General features: G+C 37.9%; 1 protein-coding gene across 1 annotated transcript in view; it reads left to right on the top strand.

The window, feature by feature from the left end:
- FREM2 (FRAS1 related extracellular matrix 2) overlaps positions 1-20,719 on the top strand; it is a 1,424,491-nt gene that overhangs the window by 1,047,131 nt on the left and 356,641 nt on the right. Inside the window, exon 7 of the mRNA XM_044073334.1 lies at positions 177-326. Within this exon, the coding sequence (XP_043929269.1) occupies positions 177-326 (150 nt within the window). The remainder of the gene's footprint in view (positions 1-176; positions 327-20,719) is intronic.

A 20,719-nucleotide genomic window follows, 5' to 3' on the forward strand; every position in this document is an offset into this window, starting at 1 on the left:
TAGCTGAAAGTTGTGGACAGCAAGCATGTTTTACTTTTCATGAAAATATCTACAGCCTGATTTGCAGCCTACTACTGTGCCAAAGATAATAGATAATCCAAAAATTGGCTTTGGGTAGAAAGAAAAGGGAATCTGTAGCCATGGGTAATCTAATTACTGTTGCTCTCTTTTTACAGAGCCAGCATTTTACTTTGGAGAGACTGAGTACTATGTTGATGAGAGCACTGGTTATGTTGAAGTAAGAGTATGGAGAACAGGAACTGATTTGTCTAAAACAGCCACAGTCACGGTTCGATCCAGGAAAACTGAACCAGTGTCAGCAGAAGGTAAGTTGCTAAGTGAATCTACTTGCATATAGCCGCTTTCCCTTCTAGGCACAATTTTCATAGCTTCACAGATCGAATACTGTGGCAGTATATGTAAAATTACTTTTGTTTTATTTCCATGGTGCATTGGCATTTTACCATCAAGAAGAAGAAGAAGAATTTGTACAGAGATAATAATTAAAAAAGACATACTTAACCAATTAATAGCATTATCAGCTTGATTAATAACGTTGTTATCTACGGATTTGAAATCACATATGCACTAGTGCTCATTTCCCTACAACATGAGGGCAAGAAGAAACTGATTATAGGCTAGCTTACTAAAATGTAATTATGAGACTTTGAGAGTCATGTTACACCTTGTTGATGGGAAATTAAACAAAGAAGGATGTAATTATGAAATGAGTGATGTGAATAAAGGAGATTTTACCAATGTGGGTAACTGTAAGCAGGGGTATAAGAAACGGGCAAGATGGGGCTGGTATTCATTTGAAAAGAGTAGCTAAATAACCTCGGTATTGCAGAAAAATAATTATGGAGAGAAAGGAAATAGAGTGGGAAGAAGCTACATTGGAGTTTGAACTGAATATTAGAGACTGCCTTTCCTACCTGGGACTGGTAAAATTTTAGTCTAAGAGGAAGAGATAAAGACATCCTAAGTGAAGGACTAGGTTTGGTTGAGATTTTAGTTGAGTCTAAAACAGAAGTTCCTGTTAAAAAAGGAATTATTAGTAGGGCTTATAAATACTGCATGATACCTACAAGAATCAAGAAGAGGAGTTTAGACAAACCTTGGAAAAAAGAGAATGGAAGGACAATATACAAAGCAACAGTCAGGGCCCCAAAATCTGCAGCAATGTCTAAAAGGTTAGGATTTTTGTATGGAAATATTTGCATTTTGGTATTTTTATACCAGTGAACAGACTTCAGTGAATTTCTCCTCAGGAAGATAATTGGTGGAGGTGTGATGGGAAGGTGAAAGTAGATTAGGAACATGTTTTCTAGGAATGTAGTAAGTTGGCAGATTAAATTTCCTGGAAAACGCTATGTCAGAAGTATTGTAAAATGTAAATATAGAACCTGAATTATAAAGATATAGTAAGGGCCCTGCTAAGTTTAATGCTATTGGCTGACAAAAAAGCAGTTAGTAGAAAATGGAGATCTAAATCAAAACCAGTCATAAACAAATAATTGAATATTGTAAAGGAAATAAAAGAGTTGGAGGTGGAATCTTTAGAAAAGATAAGTAGCAAATTACATAGAAATAAATAGAATTTATGGGAGCAATAAATGCAGAGTAATGTTCAGGAGGAGGAGGAGTGAAATATAAGGGAAGGTAGGATTTGAACAATTTATGTAATGTTGAAATGAATGATGATTGTTAAATATGTATGTATATATATATATATATATATGTGTGTGTGTGTGTGTGTGTTTGTGTGTGTGTGATTAATGTGTAAAACTAATTTGTACAATCATTTTGTTTTATTTTCTGCAGTTGTATGTGTGCCAGTGTCATTATCTAAATACTTTGAATTTAATAGAGGCTTTTATAAAAAAAAAAAAAGATGTTAATAACAAAACACCAAAGGAAACAAGCAAATAAGATGCATTCTCTGTAGTGACCTGTACTTCAGTTACTGCAGGAGTAGTAGATATGATTTCTAAATATCGTCTTTTTTGGTCACCATATTACAGATTCTAAGATGTGTTGACAACACATTCCAATAAGTCTTATAGAAAGACTATCTGACATATAAGGGAGTTGTCCATGTATGCAAAAACAGTTAACCCCATAACACTGGATTTACTCAAAAATCATTAGTTAGTAATACCACAGTTCTGGATCTTAGGATAACTTGTTTTACAACCTGATACCAAATTTGTGGCAAACTTTTTGTTTACTAAATACTAATTAGGTATATGCTATATGTTTTAAGTACAGAGTGAAGTATTTAATATAATCCATGAAACACACTGTAATTAAAAAAATAGGCATCAGTGGACCTTGATTCTGGACAGTAATGCAGCCAAACAGAATTGTAAACTTTTTTTCTGGGTTAATTTCACAGTAATATGCTAAGTGCATTTGGGATATCATGTTCAGTCTACCACTACCACCAATGACCAAGACTTCAGAGGGGACAGTCCATGACTGAGGGGGTGTAAAGAATTGCTGGGAAGCAGTAGTTCCCTGAGAATGCAAACATTTTGAAAGTGACCTACTTATTTGAGGGAAGAAGATATTTTACACCTTTACACTGGGCCACCAATGTGGTCATAGTTAAGCACTGATAGGTTTAGGGGGTTCTCTCTCTTTGTGTTAAAATAGCTGATCCTTGGCTAGAATGCAGTTCACATGGTCACAGTATCCCCACTCTAAAGCTGGTAATTTGGGAACGGTGTTTGTGAAAGCAACTCATTTATTCTTACTTGATCAAAGTTTATGTTGGTTTGTTCAAACGCATTGAATAAATTATGGCAGGCATATTTTTTTCACGTGACCACAGTCAAACTGCATGTGTACCCATTTAAAAAGTTTGTATGCTGGGTGTGAGGAGTTTAGTCTTTGTATCAAAGCAGTTATTGGTGGATGGGGAAGTGACTTATGTGTGTGCATGAATCAAGTTAAATATATTGTTATGGTTAGAAAATATCTTTCTATTGTTATGGTTAGAAAATATCTTTCATTTGATCACAGTCAAAGAATTGAAGTGTATCTAGTCAAAAGGTACCAAGGAGTTTGTGTGTGTGTGTGTGTGTGTGTGTGTGTGTGTGTGTGTGTGTGTGTGTGTGTGTGTGTGTGTGTGTGTGTGTGTGTGTGTGTGTGCAAACATGTGATCTGCTGTACACCTGGTCACAGTAAAATGATTATGAGTGGAAGGAGTAGGTGTGTAAGTGAAACACACTGAATGTATTAATTTGAGTAGAATTTCTTTCACTTTGTCACTTTCCCAATCAAACGGAGGTATGGGGGGAGGATCCCTTTATGAAACTACTGAACACAACTGTCATCTGTCATTAAATAATTGTAGATCTGGATTCCCAGACAGTTGACATGGCTGCACTAAAAGATCAAAGGTACATCAGAATAAAATAGTTGTTCTGGGTGGAGGACAGGCTGACGTCCTGTCACTTGATCACCATGAAACATTCATGGATGTAGATCAGTCAGTGACAGTTTCTGTATGTGAAAAAACGAATATGGCAGCACCTGCCAGATTAGCATTTACAGCCTGCCACCCCATCAGACATTCAGAGCCATCTGCAAAAATTGCTTCAAGAAATGGTACATTCTGATGAAGAATACAGCGAGAGACAAATTTTAATCAGATTTGTTAAGCAAAAGCTCATAATTTTGTGCGATGTGGTACTCAGAGATGCTGTGAAATTCTTGCCCAATGTATTCTCTAGATATAGGAGTGTCAAAGAAAATGATGGTGCATGTGACACCTGCTTTAAAATTGTCAGAAGACATGCGTTATTTGAACATTGTCCGCATATGAGTGAGCAAAATGGCAGAGTCCAGAAACAGGACTAACAAGTAAGGTCCTTTCTGAGATGGTGCTGAGTACCTGAGTATTTAACAGGGGAATCTATGTGTAACTTTATGCTTGCTTAAGCATGTAGATAATGTTTTTGAGGTTTTTATTTTGTATTTATAGTCTACTTATAAGTGTTAATTATGCTTTATTTGAACTATTTGAGCTACAGGAGACCAAATATTCATTCCTTCCAACTGTTCCTGGACGATGGTTTAAAATTCTGCAGCAAGCATTATTTGGAAGCAGCTACTCAAAAGTGTTAAACAGTTTTATCTGTCATTATATACAATGATATTCAAGCTGCAGAAGGAGAATGTCCTTATGGCTTTATAACTGATCTTTTTTAAATGAAATGATTATGTCTGTGGTAACAGTGAAAAACTTTTAAAAGTAGCTCTGCTACCAGTCAAAGAGACCCTGCAAAGACATCTGATTGACTCAGCGATTATAAAAATACTTGGCTGCTTTGTGAGACTTAAGAGATAGAGGCTGTAGAGAAAAATACCTTTTTATCAATGATTTCATCAAGAAAAGAGTTATTAAAACTATTCAGAACAGTCTTAAACTTGGAACATCATGTTAAACAAATATATATAATCACAGAAGGTTTACCTGTAACCTCTAATAAAATAGTTAAAAATACAAAGGATTATGCTCAAGTCTCCAATCATAACCAGCTTTTTGTCTGTTCGAGCTGTGGGTGCTAAGGAATTCTCTCTCTCTCTCTCTCTCTCTCTCTGTCTCTCTCTCTCTCTGTCTCTCTCTCTCTCTCTCTCTCTCTCTCTCTCTCTCTCTCTCTCTCTCTCTCTCTCTCTCTCTCTCTCTCTCTCTCTCTCTCTCTCTGTCTCTCTCTCTCTCTCTCTCTCTCTCTCTCTCTCTCTCTCTCTCTCTCTCTCTCTCTCTCTCTCTCTCTCTCTCTCTCTCTCTCTCTCTCTCTCTCTCTCTCTCTCTCTCTCTCTCTCTCTCTCTCTCTCTCTCTCTCTCTCTCTCTCTCTCTCTCTCTCTCTCTCTCTCTCTCTCTCTCTCTCTCTCTCTCTCTCTCTCTCTCTCTCTCTCTCTCTCTCTCTCTCTCTGTCTCTCTCTCTCTCTCTCTCTCTCTCTCTCTCTCTCTCTCTCTCTCTCTCTCTCTCTCTCTCTCTCTCTCTCTCTCTCTCTCTCTCTCTCTCTCTCTCTCTCTCTCTCTCTCTCTCTCTCTCTCTCTCTCTCTCTCTCTCTCTCTCTCTCTCTCTCTCTCTCTCTCTCTCTCTCTCTCTCTCTCTCTCTCTCTCTCTCTCTCTCTCTCTCTCTCTGTCTCTCTCTCTCTCTCTCTCTCTGTCTCTCTCTCTCTCTCTCTCTCTCTCTCTCTCTCTCTCTCTCTCTCTGTCTCTCTCTCTCTCTCTCTCTCTCTCTCTCTCTCTCTCTCTCTCTCTCTCTCTCTCTCTCTCTCTCTCTCTCTCTCTCTCTCTCTCTGTGTCTCTCTCTCTCTCTCTCTCTCTCTCTCTCTCTCTCTCTCTCTCTCTCTCTCTCTCTCTCTCTCTCTGTCTCTCTCTCTCTCTCTCTCTCTCTCTCTCTCTCTCTCTCTCTCTCTCTCTCTCTCTCTCTCTCTCTCTCTCTCTGTCTCTCTCTCTCTCTCTCTCTCTCTCTCTCTCTCTCTCTCTCTCTCTCTCTCTCTCTCTCTCTCTCTCTCTCTCTCTCTCTCTCTCTCTCTCTCTGTCTCTCTCTCTCTCTCTCTCTGTGTCTCTCTCTCTCTCTCTCTCTCTCTCTCTCTCTCTCTCTCTCTCTCTGTGAATCTTGCCATCTACTTTGAGAGCACAAAAAAGAGGGCTATGATCATACCTCTCAATCTCTTATTGTCAGAAATTTGGACAAAGCCTAAAAGGATGGGGGGGGGGGGGTAAAATGCCCAAAAATAGGGACAGATTTTAAATATTACTTATACAAATTTAGAAAGTTGCTAGACTAACAGGATTTGTGTTATCATGCATTTTTCTGAGGGATATGAAGTCTGAAACTCAAATGTATGTCATTGTTTAGTAACTTTAACCTTCAGTGACTGGCCAGAAAAAACACAAATTTTATAAGGAACAGACCAAAAATACAAGGCAAAAATCTGGACATTCTGGAAAAATCTAGACAGTTAAGATTTATGATTATGATCACAGACCTGATTGTCATTCTTTATGTTATGCAATGCTTTATCCACTCCATATGCAACTTACAGAAAAAATCATAGGAACATGAAGTTCTTTACAGCTTTAACAGCTTCTGAGAACCAGTAAAACACTTAGACAAACAGTAAGTAGAAACAAATTGCCCCTCATAGAACTAATGGATTTAAAACCTGTTAGATACTTCATTCTGCCATACATTTTCTTATAAATGCAACAGAACAAAGCATATAACAGCTTTTAAAAGTTGCTTTACCTTCTGCTACTCTTTATACCAGTGTTCACTGTCTGTTTTTAGTCCCTAGGATGAGACCCAAACCTATCAGTGCATAAATGTCAGGCAAAAACAGCAAGATTGGACCACCACGGCTCTAAAATCCAGTATAAATTTATTCACAAAGTAAAACAGGATAAGCTCTTTCACGTGAACAACTCACACTTCATCAGATCTCACAAAAGAACAAACAACATAGTTTAAATAACAGTATATTGTGCCAATTAACTAAGATAACAAGCATCTACTAATCAATTTAAACCAAACCAATTAAAACCAATTAAAAATTAAAAGTCAACAAAAGCTAGAAGAGCTTTAAAGTGCAAGGCATAAAAAGCCATCGACCAAAAACTGCTTTCCTTATCTACTTAATAACAAATTAATTTATTCACTCAATCATTTAAGGGACTGTGCCTCTAGTGCAGGTTTTATGCTGACACAGTTATTGAGCCCAGGATAAATATGGGCACGTAATCTCAGAATCCATTTCAACTCAATGGACTCCAGATGATTATTTAAGTTACCCCCTCTCTTATTCTTGTGTACAAGCTGTAAAACCATAAAGTTAAAGCTATGTAAATTGTAGACGGCAACGTGCTTTGCCAAAGCATTCTGTAAGTGCATGTTCTTTATATCATAGAGATGATTATACATCCTATCCTTCAACCTCCTAGAGGTCTTGCCAACATAGAAGCAATCACAGCATTTACAGCTGGCAAGGTACACTAAATTACTACTATCGCAGGTGGCATTAAACCTGGGAAAAAAACTTGAAATTCAGGACAGAGTGACTAAAAAACTGTGTCGTAGATATCACATTACACATGTTGCAGTTTCCACAAGGAAAGGTACCAAGTCTTGAATCTCTCACACTCATAACATCACCAACATATTTGACTTTGTTATTACACAAAAGTCGTTTCAAATTTGAGCTGTTTCTATAGACAAAACATGGTGCCTCCCCAACTATACTGGCTGTAACAGGATCCACAGTAAGTATATGACAATGTCCATCATAACTGCATCTTCATTGGCATAAGTCATTGTGAAGCAAAGCCTATTTCCCCTGTAATGTTTACCCATACCACATACTGATGATCTGGGATTATCAAAGACCTCACTCTTAGCTCTATCTAATATAAACTTACTATAGCCCCTATCATTAAACAAACAATCTAAAAGATCCACTTGGGCATTCATCATTAGGGTCTTTACATATCCTTTTAATTCTATGGTATTGCCCTTTGACTATATTGAGAAAAACAAACCTGGGATGCATGCTACCATAGTGCATAAATGTCCTTAACAAGCAGCACTGCTAAGCACTGTTAAGACTAGGTCTTGGCTAGGGGCACCCTTGACAAGTTTATCATTTTCCCAGTTTTGAGTGTAATCACAGCACTCCATGCACTACAATTAGCTCATGATATCTCTGTTGCCTAGCTGACAGATTAATCTTTTAAGAAAATTTAGAAATTCACACTTAATCAAGCTTTGAAATCTGCTTCTGACTTGTGATTTTCATGGAACATTTGTGTTAGTTTTCCAAGTTATTAAACTGTATCCAAGATTCTAAAAGCAACAAAAGTACTACATACTTTTGTTTGGAAGAATACCAGGCTTCACTCTTTCCAATTTTCTACAACATATAGGTTCATAGATGTTTACTAGCCTAACAACCACAAGGGCCTTTTTAAGCCTAGCCATGCATTCCAAATCTCTGACAAGTTCTGATACCCTTGATAAGTGTAAGCATGGGCCTGGGAGATGAACCATTTAAAGGTTACCTGTGTCCATTAGAAACATAGGTGTCAAACCAGTTATGAATTTCTGGTTCCCCATCCAAATCTCCAAGTTGCACTTGAATTGGATTAGGAAGGAACTCTGCTTCACATGGATGGGGAGCCTGTTCCATAGATGGGGTAGTCTCTGTGATACATACCTATCTCTCCAACAGATCCTATTTATATCACAGGCAAGGTTTAAGTCTTTAGAATGGATAATTCTGGTACTATTTGCTTTGTGGATGTGTAGGGGGTCCATCACAATGGGGTCTGACAATGCTCTGTATGCCAGGCATAGATCTCCCCTCAAAAGCCTGTAGGAGATAGAATACAGGGATAGGGCCTTGAGGCTGTCTGCATAGGACATATTGCTTACACTCTGTATTCTTTTAGTGAGGCACCTCTGTGGACATTCCAGTTGTTGGATATGCCTAGTTAGGTACAAACCAAAGAGGCATTGTACTCAATAATAGGTCTGATGAATGCCAAATACAGTGGAAAAATTACTTCATTGGACTTAGATGCCATACCTTTGTTTATAAGTTGCGCAACATAGAATGATTTCCTCACCACTGTAGACACATGATGTTCAAAGGCTAGATTACTATCTATGTGTGTCCCTAAGTCCCTGACTACTGGGTCAACTCTAAGGGCTATGTTGTTAGTATGATAGTTACCAGGGATGGATGACTTCCCAAAGGATACTGTTATGCATTTTTTAGCATTTAGTTTTAGTCCATGACTCTGACACCAGTTGTTTATCTGTGTCACCCCCTCCTGGAGAACATTTGTGTCAGTGTGAGATTCAATGACAGCTCCTAATTTGTAATCACCTGCGAATTTAGTCAGCCAGAGACCACTGACTTTGGCCTTGACTTCTGAGAAGTAAATGCCAAAAAGGAGCGGTCCAAGGACTGATCCCTGAGGGGTTCCACTTGTGACTGGCCTCTTTGTAGAGGTGGACTCCCCAGTTCTAACTTCCTGGGTCTTGTCTTTGAGCCAGTTGGCTATCCACCGGGTGACATATGGGTTTGTACCTAACCTCTTGAGTTTGTCAACAATGCCCAAGTTTGGTATTGTGTCAAATGCCTTGGCCAGGTCAAGATAGGCAGTGTGAACAATTTTGCCGTCATCCATTGCTTTGGTGACCTTCTCAAAGAAGTCCACCAGGCTGAGTAGGCATGATCTGCCCTTGATGAAACCAAAATGGTTTGCGTCCAATATCTGCAGGTTTACTATATCTCTGTTGATCATCTCCATGATAATTCTTTCCATGGCTTTACATGTAAGACTAGTGAGACTTATGGGTCTGTAGTTTCCAGGGTTGGAAGATGGCCCACCTTTGTGCAGTGGGATGACTGTTGCCTTTTTCCATTCATGAGGCACAAAGCCTGTTTGGGGGCTACAGTTAAATAGTAATAACAGAGGCCCTGATATGTCATGTTTCATGCTATTTAGAAGGCATCCTGGATATTGTCTGGGCCCACTAATGTAGAGTTGTTGGTCTTAGAGAGAGCATTAAGGACCTGTTCCCTAGTGATAGTAGGGGGAGTTATATTTTATGATATTTCCTGAGGGAAGGTTGAGGGGGAGAGAGGAGTAAAGTTGGAGCTGAATTTATCAGCCAGGAGGTTTGCTATATCTTCTGGTTCAGTATAGGTGGCTCCATTTACAATGAGCTCTGCACACAACAGTGTTTTGCCTTTGAGGTTGCACACATAGCTAAAGAATGCTTTGTGGTTTTCCTTGGCCTGGGAGGCCAAACTTACTTCAAATTTGGCTTTGGTAGACTTTATTTATCCTCTGCATTGTTTGTTTAGTTTGATGAGAGTGCTTTTATCCTGCTGGGTGCTGCACCTCCTAATTTTTGCCATGATTTTCTTCCTCCTGTTATACATCCGACTGATTTTGTGATTCCACCAGGGGGGCTTGTTTTTTGAGTTAGTTCTGTAGTTTTTCCTGGTGGGTACAGCTGACTCTATGCAGCTATTAACATGCCTGTGCAGGGTTTCTGTAAGCAGTTCTACACAGGCAGAAGCGTTCTCAGGGTTTATGAGGGCTTGACATTTTCCCAGGTTCTCACTTAATAGCAGGAGGTTAGCCTTAGTATAGTCCCTGAATATTCCCAGCTTAGCTGGGAGTCTAGGTTTTATTTTTACTTCAAAAGAGACCATTTTGTGGTCTGACATTACCAGGGAAGACATTACACTAGTGGTGTGCAGCATTCTCACATATTAGTGAGGACCAGAGCCAGTATGGTTTCACCCCTGGTTGGTGTATTGACTATCTGGTCCAGGGAGTTTGTGTTCACAAAATCCAGGAATCTCTGTGCATGTACATTTGGTGTCATATAGGATTCTCAGTTAATAGTGTCACCCATGAATATGGTATTTGGTTGGATGGTTAGTGTTTCTAATGAGTTTAAATGCATGGCATGAGTTTCCTGGCTCATAAAGGGGGACCTATAGCTTGCAAGGAAGTGGTATTGGATTTTGCCTATGGTGATTTGAACATGGACTAAATGTGTGGAAGGCATTATAACCCTGCACTGTTGGTGTGCTGTCTGCTGCTTTAAACCACATCTCAGAGAGAACATGTACTCTCTAAATATGTCCAGTTTCTAACAGAAAAAAATAATTTCAAACTGAAATAAACTGCTGTTTATATAAACATAATTATGTGCTGCTTTTTAATAAATTATAAACAGGACAGCATTTGTTTTAATTTATTCAGTTCCCTTGTATACCCCAGTTTCAAAGTGCAAACATTCAAGAAATGTATTTCACTTTATATTAATAGTGTTTTCATTATATTTTTTATAAACTTTAACTGAAATGTTTGTATGATTAAGTTTGAGGTATTTATTTTTTTACCTTTTAAAAAGGTAATCTTAAACATGGCGCAGTTAATGAGAGCCTTCATTGTTTGTGTGATATAGGAAAACATAAATACTTTAGCTGTACTATTTTGTTTTTTCTTTGCAAAAATGATTGAATTTACATACACCCTTTTATTATCTAGCTTCAAAATGATGGGGGAGCTGAAGCCAACACTAGCACTCACTGGGTAAGGTCTCTGTTACACAGTTTTTATATTAACTGAAGGGTTAAAGTGTAGTGACAGGCCCTTCCAGCATCTTTCTTGTCCGGTAATAGGAGCTGTTTGCTGTAAACTTGGGTGGCTTTGAGGGCATCGTAGTCGGTTTCTTTTCCTTATTATTTATTTATTTATTTATTTATTTATTTTTGAAAGTGAAATAAAACCATTTTCTAAAATATCAAGTGAAATATCATCGTTAAGGAACATACCAGAGTGGACCGTAAAAAGTATGACTGGCCACATTTCTGAGTCCCTCACTCCAATATTAGTACCCTTTCTGATAATGTTAGATTTGAAGTTAAAATTTCTGGTGTCCTATGAAATGATGTGGAGACTGCTGGTTATAGTGTTGAGGTTGGATTAAGCTTTCTTTCCCCTCTGCCCTCTCCCAAGTATTTATCTCTGTTCTTTTCCATTTTTTGCATTTAATTTCTATAGTTAATAAGAAGATAATATAGTTTAGGTTCCTAGTTCCAGGGTAGTGCAGTATAAATGTGATATCCTTACACTGTTTTATGTAATCAGGAGAAATACACACAAATGCAACTTTAAGTATAATTGTATTATCTGTAAAATGTAAAACAAACTTTTGAAAGAAAAAAAAAAGCAAATAAGGGGCATCTTTAGCTTATCCATCCATCCTCAATCCATTTTTCCTAATTATGCACATGGGATCAGGTGCTCACTTCAACAGTGACACTTATCTAGAGCCAAGGTTTACACCACAGGTGGCTAGCCTGACCATGGCTTTAACTTATAGATAGGTTCATAGATTCATACTAGGCTAACTGCCCTTGCGAGCCATTTTAAGCCTAGCCAGTTATCCCTTGTGAGACTCGAACCCTGAATCTTGTGTTTGTAAGGCAAACACCTTAACCATTAGGCCACCCTCCCAAAACTTACTTTATCCTCTAAGACATAATAATTCTATGGTGGCAAATAGGCTACTTTGGAATGATTGCCACCTAGCTCTTCTTCATGTCTAGCTACACAAGGAAAACTTGAATTTACTTCCGTTACAGGAAATTTGATGTATTTAGTGTCAGTCTGAGGGTCATTATCAGGAGTACTGGTGTCATTAAATGTGTGCAAAATGTACATGTACCCACACCATGCAAAAGGCCTTATGCATTCAAAGTTTGCTGTCAGCAATAGTTACAGGAAAGGAAATAAATGGCTAGTTTATTCTGGCTACCACCAGTTGACTTCACAGACTGCATTTAATTTTTTTAATGGCTGTAAGAATATTACAAAGATATATGTTACTTGAAAAAAGCCACTCCCATGTCCCTAATTATTTCAAATAAGTCAATGTGATCTCTTGTCACCTTGCTGTCAAATACTTTCAGTGAGACTTGAGTCATCAAAAAAAAGTTACTAAAGTCAATCAAACTCATCAAAACTTTCTACAGTTGAAGCATTTGTCCCCATGTACCCCACACATCTGTAATTTAAACATACTATCCAGGCCATGCAGCATTGGGGGCAAAGGAACAATTATTTTTCAAATAAAACCAAATACTCCGACACCCCCAGGGCTGGGCAGCTTCTGACTTTGAATACGTAATTAATAGGTTCCTAGGTAAGTACTAGGCTAGCTGCCCTTAAGCCTAGCCAGTTTCCACTTAGTGAGAATCAAACTCTGTACCCTTTTACTATGATGTAAACATCTTAACCATGATGCCAACCCCTTGAAAGTTTAAACTGAATCATCTGTGACTTTTCAATGATTAATTGGAAATCAAGAGAAGTAGTGAAGATGAGATGACATTTTCCAATAAAATGTTTAAATGGTGAGTTAACAGTGCTCAAAAATGAAACAGGATGGAAAGAAAAAACAAAAGGAAAACCTTGAAAGACAATTAGATTACACAAATCAAGACTTTCTACTGACAGCACCAGAGAACTCTGTGCAGAACGCTTGATGGTCTGTGGACTTTGTCTCTCATCCAAATGTGGGGCAACAAAATTTATGTGACATGAAAGGGAGCTTTTCCTCTAAATCCAGACTTCACTGGTAATTACCAAAGCTGTCTGTGATAGCATTAATACCTGATGTAGGCACACAAGCTATTTGACTTTGAACAAGGAGGCTACAAGCTGGAACTCTGGTGCAGAATGGTGTAATGATGGTGGTGATGAGAATTACCCATCTTAGGTGGTATTAGAACAGCTCACAGATTTCCATTAGTAATTCTGAAAACAACTAGACAGTATGATGATTGGTCTTTGTCTTAACATTTTCTGAATTTCGTGGATCCTTAGCTTATACTTGGTCCGCATTTCCCCAGAAGATGTACAAAAAGAGAGGACTTCCAAGATGGCTGCACATTGAGTAACAGCCTAATTCTAGTCTTCCCAGTGTGTAAACAGAATCTCAGCAGAGAAGGCCAGTAGACTTGTGTTTATGGGTAAATGTCAGTAACAGGCTACGAAGTGTACTGCTTGGATGCTGGGAATAAAGAAATACACAGGACCTGAAAAAAAATCAGCTACAAAAAGTGAAGAAGAAACACTGACTTGGGAAAGTTCTGCAGCTGTTCAGCAAAAAGCAGTGCAACTTCCAGACATGAATTCCAGTAACTACAGGAAGATATAAGACAACTGCATACAGACCTGGTTAAAATAAATGGAGTATATCAACACAAACAACAAAAGGCTGAAAAAATAGGAGAAGCTTTAAACAAATTTTTCAGATGAAGTGATAAAGCTGCAAAAATCAGAGGTCAAAATGAAGAAAAGGCTGGCTGAATATGAGACTGCCAAGGAACAGATGTTTAAAAAAATAATAGAATTAGAGGAGAGAGCATGTAGGGAAAACCTGAGATTTTCAGCTGTCCCAGAGAAGCTGGAAGAAACAGACTGCATCATTAATTTTATGAATGTACAGATAAGCAACTGGACTGGTATTCCACAAAAGGAGTTGTTAGTTGAAAGGATACTTTGTGTGTATGCTCAAACCTGGCTATCAGAAAGTTACCTGGACCTTTAATAGTAAAGAAACAATCCTACCAGCAGAAGAAGTTGATTTTGACAAAATTGTGATTTATTCTTTTATTTATTTATTTATTTTACATTTGTTTACCGGGATAGTCCGACTGGACACATGTCCATTTACAGCGGAGGCCCGGGGAGAAAAGCTCCACATTCAGTACAGAAAAAGCAAATAGCTGTACATATGATAACAATATGATCATCTATATAGAAGAAAAAATTGGACAGTAGATAAAAGTACAACTTTCTATGGAAACAAAAATTGACACTAGATAAACATATAACTGACTATAGACATGAATAGAGACAACATATAGAAACCAACTAGTGTAAGTTTAACATGATCTAGTATAAATATTTGAAACTTCAGCAGAAAAGAAAAAAAAAATCCTGATACTGTGGAATATTTACAGTAGGTATAATTGGAAAAAAGAAGCTGTCTGGGGTGGTAAAAACAGTGAGGTTAGGTAATGCATGGACATAGCCAGGAATTCATTAGGTGCGATTTAAGTGAGTTTTTGAACAGCATGGTAGTGGAGGCAAAAGTTAAAGCAGGTGAGAGATTATTCCAGGATTTAGCTATGTTATGGGAGAATAGTGCTTTACCTGCAGTGTTGTTTGCCCTAGAGATACTTAGGAGTGATTTTTCAGTGGAGCGAAGGGGACGATTTGATTTGTAGAGCATGAGTAGGTTACTTGGTGCTGGGGTTCTATCAGGGTGTCTCACAATATTATGGGCAATGATTAGTTGTTGGTAATTGAGTAGTTGGGGAAATTCTAGCCATTGTAGTTCCCTTAGAGCTTGTAAGTGATGTGTTCTGAAGATGGAGTTATTAACGATCTTGGCAATTTTGTTGTGACATGTCTGAAGTCTCGCAAGATCATGTTTTCTGATATGGGTAAGGATTGGTGCCACATACATTAGAGTGGACAATAGATGGGTTTGGGCTAGGGAGATTCTCACTTGTTTTGAGAGAAAGTTTTTGTGTCTGTATAGTGTTCCCATTTTTTATGGACTTTTTTGATGGTTTGTGAAATGTGGACATCAAAGTGTAGTTTTTTGTCTATTTCTACACCCAGGAGTTTGGTGTGATCAGTGGGGGTGATGATAGTACCACTTTTGGAGGTGATTGAGAAGGATAGAGGGGTAGGTATAGATTTATTGGGGGTGAAAAGAACCAATTTAGTCTTTTTGGGGTTTTGGATAAGTTGGATATGAGTAATCCAACTTTCCACTGAGCTAAAGGAATCCTGAGTGAGTTGTAATGTGGTAAGTGAGGGTGCAGAGCAGATAAGAGTTGAATCATCTGCATACTGTATGAGTGTAGCAGGCTGGGTGGAGGTATGAAGATTGTTAGTGAATATCGAGAACAGAAGAGGGCCTAATATTGAGCCTTGTTGTACACCTATGGTTGTTGGAAGTAGAGGAGATAGTATACCTTGCCACTGGATAGACTGCTGCCTATCTGACAGATGACTTTTAAACCAGGCAATAGTTGGAGGGGCAAAGGCTAGAGAGGCAAGGGAGTCTAGGAGTAGAGAATGTGAGACCATGTCAAATGCTTTCAAGAGATCTAAGAATGTAGCAGATACAAATTTGTTGTTGTTTCTGTGTTGGTTTACCAGGCTAGTAAAAGAGAGAACAGCAGGGGTTGTGCTATAATGTTGCAGGAAGCCATGTTGTGTGGAGGAGAGAAGGTTGTGTGAGTTCAGAAATTTTATTACTTGAGAGTAGTTTAGATAAGAGGGATGGAATGGCAATTGGATGATAATTAGATAAATTGTAGGAATTGCCACCTTTGTGAAGAGGAATAATATATGATACTTTCCATAATTGAGGTATATAGGCTTCCTGTATGGAGCGATTTATAAGGATGGACACAGGGTAAAATATGGATTCAACAGCTATTTTTTAGGAAGTTTGCACGGAGTTTGTCTTCAGCAAGAGTGGTAGGTTTCAGTTTTAGGAGGACTTTTTTAATAGTAGAGGTAGGAACAGATGAGAGAGTAAAGGAGGGGATGTTATCCGGGTATTTTGTTGGGATGTCCGAAAGTTTGTTTTTGGATAGTTGGGTGGATAAAGTTAGGATAGATTCTGTAAAGTGTTGATTAAATTTGGAGGCTATGTCCTTATTATTGTTGGTGGAGGTGGGAGTTGGGGTGGTGTTTTTTCCTGGTTTTAACAGAGAGTTGATAGTGTGCCAAAACTTTTAAGGGTCTTTTGAGTGTTTATTTTGGGTAGCAAGGAAATAATTCTGTTTATCCAGTTTGATTTGTTTCTTGGCCTGATTTCTGAGTTGTTCATAGTTTTGTTTGGATATATTAGTGTTTTCTCTTTTCCAGAGCCTTATCTCTTGACTTCAGTAGGGCTCTTATGTCCCTACTTAGCCATGGTGCATAGTTTGGTTGATAGTAGAGTGTTAAGTGGTCCTGAGTTTGGGTGTATGTCTCCTGATGTAAGTAGTTTCTTTGTGATATACACTATATATTTAATAGTGTGTGTTACTTCTGTGTTGGATTTAAGTGATATTTTTCTACTGTAAGAAGTGGTTATGTGAAACTTATATATGTGTAGTACTGAGTTGTCTTTAAATAACGTGGCAGTGATAGGGAAATCTGAGGGTGTGTTTTATTTAGTGTAAGTATGTGTTGTATGGAACGCAGTGTTTTCTAATTTTTTTTAGTATGAATGATTGTGATGTAGGTTAGGTATGTGTGTAATAGAAAGAATTCCTAATCTAAGATGCATTTTTTTGTGAGAGTGATAGTTGGATACTGTTGGTGTTGTGGTTTGAGTGTGGTGGGAAGTGTGAGGGTATGCAAGTAGGTACTATGTTTGTTTTAGTGGAGAGAGTTAGATGAGATGAGGGTGTGGGTGGAGAAAAGGGATGTGAGGTTGTTGATTGGAGGGAAAGTGTTGTCAGGTGATAACGGGTTGGGAATAAAAGCAGGAGTAGTGGGGGGTGGGAAATGGTTCTACTAGCACTAGCTTTTGAATGATAGAAGTACAAAGTAGTAAAAGTAGGAGATAACAGATTGTTTGTAGAGAATGACTAGTCATTGTACAAGGCAGAAGGGAAGAAAATGTATTCCACTATTCAGGGAATGTTGAGATGCGGGTGTGAGATTCAAACTGCTGTGCCCAACTGTCTTCAAAATATTCTTCCGTGGAGGGACAAAATCATTTTTTGATTAAGTACATGCTAATGAGGAAATAAAAAAGTTTGCCCAACAAAAAGTGAGCTGTGTAACAGAAAGAGGTTCTGCTTCTTGTTCTTCTGGTAATAAAGACCAAGACAGACTGTACCTGTGAAACGTTTTCCAATGTTTCAATGGAGAATGTTGGAGTGAAGAAAGGGAGCATGAGAGTTGACTAGAATAATCAAGAGTACATTGGAAATGAAAAAGAGACAGGATTTGGGAGATGGAGATGAACAGTAATAAAAACAATAACTTAATGTGGGATTGCAATGCAATAATTGTATGTATGAAATATGATAGAATGAGAAAATCTGGAAATAGTGGAATTTTTTAGAATGTCTTGTTCTTGTGGGGGACTCTAAAGTATATGCCCTACTTCATTTCATTAATATTCCAAAAAATGCGCTGGGGAGGGAAGATGTGGGAGAAAGTTAACTGTAAGTAAAGACATTTTTATTTCTTATTAGCAGTATTTTTGTGGTGTATGTTTTTCTTTCCTTGCTGTAAAGTAAAGTTTTATCTATTTTTATATTATTTTTAGTGTAATGGGGATTGTAAACAGGTACTACTGTTCTTTTTTTTTTTCCTTTTCTTTCTCCCTTCTCCCTTTCTTCATGTTCAGTTTTAAAAAATGTAGGCAATGCAATGAAAAAAAACCTGGTTAAAATAGCATAACAAAAGAAAAAAAATGTGTTTTTTCCCATTCTAGCATGGAAAGATGACTGGATAAAGGACCTTAGTTTGATTTAGTAACAAGTTTTAAGAGTAGGCAAGTAAATGAAAAAGAATATTGAATATTGTGAGGCTTTTTCCTAGCAAGTACATGTATGCTCAGTAGAAATTCTGCAGCTGGTCTTCATGTTTCCATGGGAATAATCTGATAAAGAGAAACTGGCTGCCTGGTTCAAGTGTCTCCATGGAGACAATCTGGTAAAGAGGAAACTGGTTACAGTGTGGTGAAGAGTAATTGGCTGAAAAAAAATGAAAAGAGAAATTGGCTAGGAGATAATGTTCTCTGAAAGCATTCAAGGGTTTTCCCAGCTGGGAGAGCTATAAAGAAAAGACAAAACCAATTAGCAGTTAGTAGAAGCACAGGCTGCACTATGTGTCTTAGTGGGTTACCTTTAGTTCATCGAATGGCCACACCATCAAAACCCACTGCATCTTCATGGCATAAAATCGAAATCTGGAGAGCCGACGTTCCCCACACGGTAAGTAACCATTTGGCCATAAACATGAACTTTGCCCCATACCCCCATGGTAGTGCATTCTCAGAGTTGGAATATTAAGTAAGGAGGTGTGGGGGTGAAGCAACCATGTAGGGGCGTGTGGGGGGCATAGCCCCCCCCCACATCTGTGTTTTTGTTTAAATGGTAGATTAAGACTTCTGGATGGCCAAATGGTTACTTACCATGAGGGGAACGTCGGCTCTCAGGTTTTCGATGTTATGCCATGTCGATGCATTGGGTTTCGATGGTGTGGCCGTTCGAGGAACTAAAAGTAACCCGTCTTAGCATGTTTAATCATTCTTTTAGGTTAACTCACGTCTGTAAGTGTAGCTATCAATATGGGACTTTTGTTCCTCTTAGGAAGGTAAAACTTCAGTTTTTTAAGATGTGCATGGTTTAGGTTTTAGGGGGGTGTTGGGGTGTATTTTTTTGAAGGGCTTTCAAATAAAACAAAAAGTTTTGTAAGATGTGACATAGGCTCAAATGGGTATGACAAGAAACAACTGCATAAAAGTTCAACCTGTTAAACAATGTATTCATGTAACAAAAAAGCTGGAGCTGGACATGTAACAAAAAGGTGTTATACTTCAAAGGTGGGAATAATAACTTTTTAATGCAGTAATGCTTTCTGTAATGTCTTTAAATGTCAATGGTCTCCCAGATAAATACTAAAAAAAGAGTAGTGAATTATATTAAAAAATGTAGAGTGCAAATAGTTTTGTTACAGGAGGCACACTTAGAAAAACTGAACGTGAATTTGATAAAGAAAGATTTTCAGGATGGTTATTCAGTGGAATACTTGGGACAAAGGAAAAGAGTTGTATTTATGTTAATTGCAAGTGGAGTTCCAATAGTATTAGAAGATGATACAAAAGGTAATAATGGCAGATTTGTAGTGCTAAGGGGTTACAGGCAAGGGATGAGGATTACACTGGCATGTATTTACATGCCACCTAAAATTCCTGTAATGAAGCTTAAACAATTCTGGGAGAAACAATCAGTTTTTAGCAAGGAATATTGCTTATAGGTGGGGAGGGACTAGGATGTGATTTGCAACACTGAAGATGTACCTGGGGGCAAGAAGGGAAAGTATAACAAAGCAGGGTAGATTTCTGAAGAAATTTTTGAACATATTTGCCATGGAAGATGTGAATTCAGTAATAGTTCAGAGTGAATTTATATATTATTCCCCAAAATACAAAATCTAGGCTACACTAGACAGAATTTACATTTCACAGGAATGTGTGCATTTAATTGAAGGTCTTGATACACACCTAATAACTATTTCAGATTGTGCACCAATAATAACTAAAATAAAAACACAGGGTAATGAAATAAAAATGACACAACCTATCTGTTGAAAAGAGAGGAATGTATGGAATGGGTAGTGGAGATTATTCAGGAACTACTAGAGAGGATAGAAATTTCTTCTGAAAATATAACTAGGGAGTGGGATAAAATTAAGGTGGAGTTTAAAAATAGGGTGGAAGTAAAATAAAGGGAACTATGGTTAAGAAGTAACAAGAATTATTTAGTGGGACTGACAAATGTTAAAGTATTGCAGAACAGAGGGAATCTCAAAGAACAAGAAGAGGATCAACTGTAGAATGCTAAAGAGAAAATAAGGGATTACCTTGATGATATGTATGAGCTTGGAAAGATTGCTGTTAAGCAGCTGTGTTTTGATAATAACACTAGAGCACAAAAACGTTTAGCACAATGACTCAGGCAACAGAAAGCAGAAAGAGCTGTCACCAAGCTTAGGGAGCCTATAACAAGGAAGGTAACAAGAGATCCTGTAAAGGTATTAGAAATATTTTGGAAATTCTATGAAATTCTATGAAAGTCTGTATAAAGCAGAGAAATGTGGAAATCAAGAAAAGGTACAAATGGAAATATTTATGAAAGAATTAAATATGCCAAGGTTAGAGGTAGATAAGGCTCAATTACTAATGGTTAGGATAGGAGGAGATGAGACAAAAATTGTGATGTGTAACCAATCTACAGGAAAGTCCCCTGGAGTAGATGGTATTCCTGTGGAAGTTTGGAAGCTCAGATCTGGAAGGTTTTGTTTAACAGTATTTTAGGAGGAGAAGTACCAACATCATGGAAGAAAGCAG

This window comes from Protopterus annectens, chromosome 5.part1 (genome assembly GCF_019279795.1).
Source record: "Protopterus annectens isolate FY-2018-M chromosome 5.part1, PAN1.0, whole genome shotgun sequence".
Taxonomy (NCBI): Eukaryota; Metazoa; Chordata; order Ceratodontiformes; family Protopteridae; genus Protopterus; species Protopterus annectens.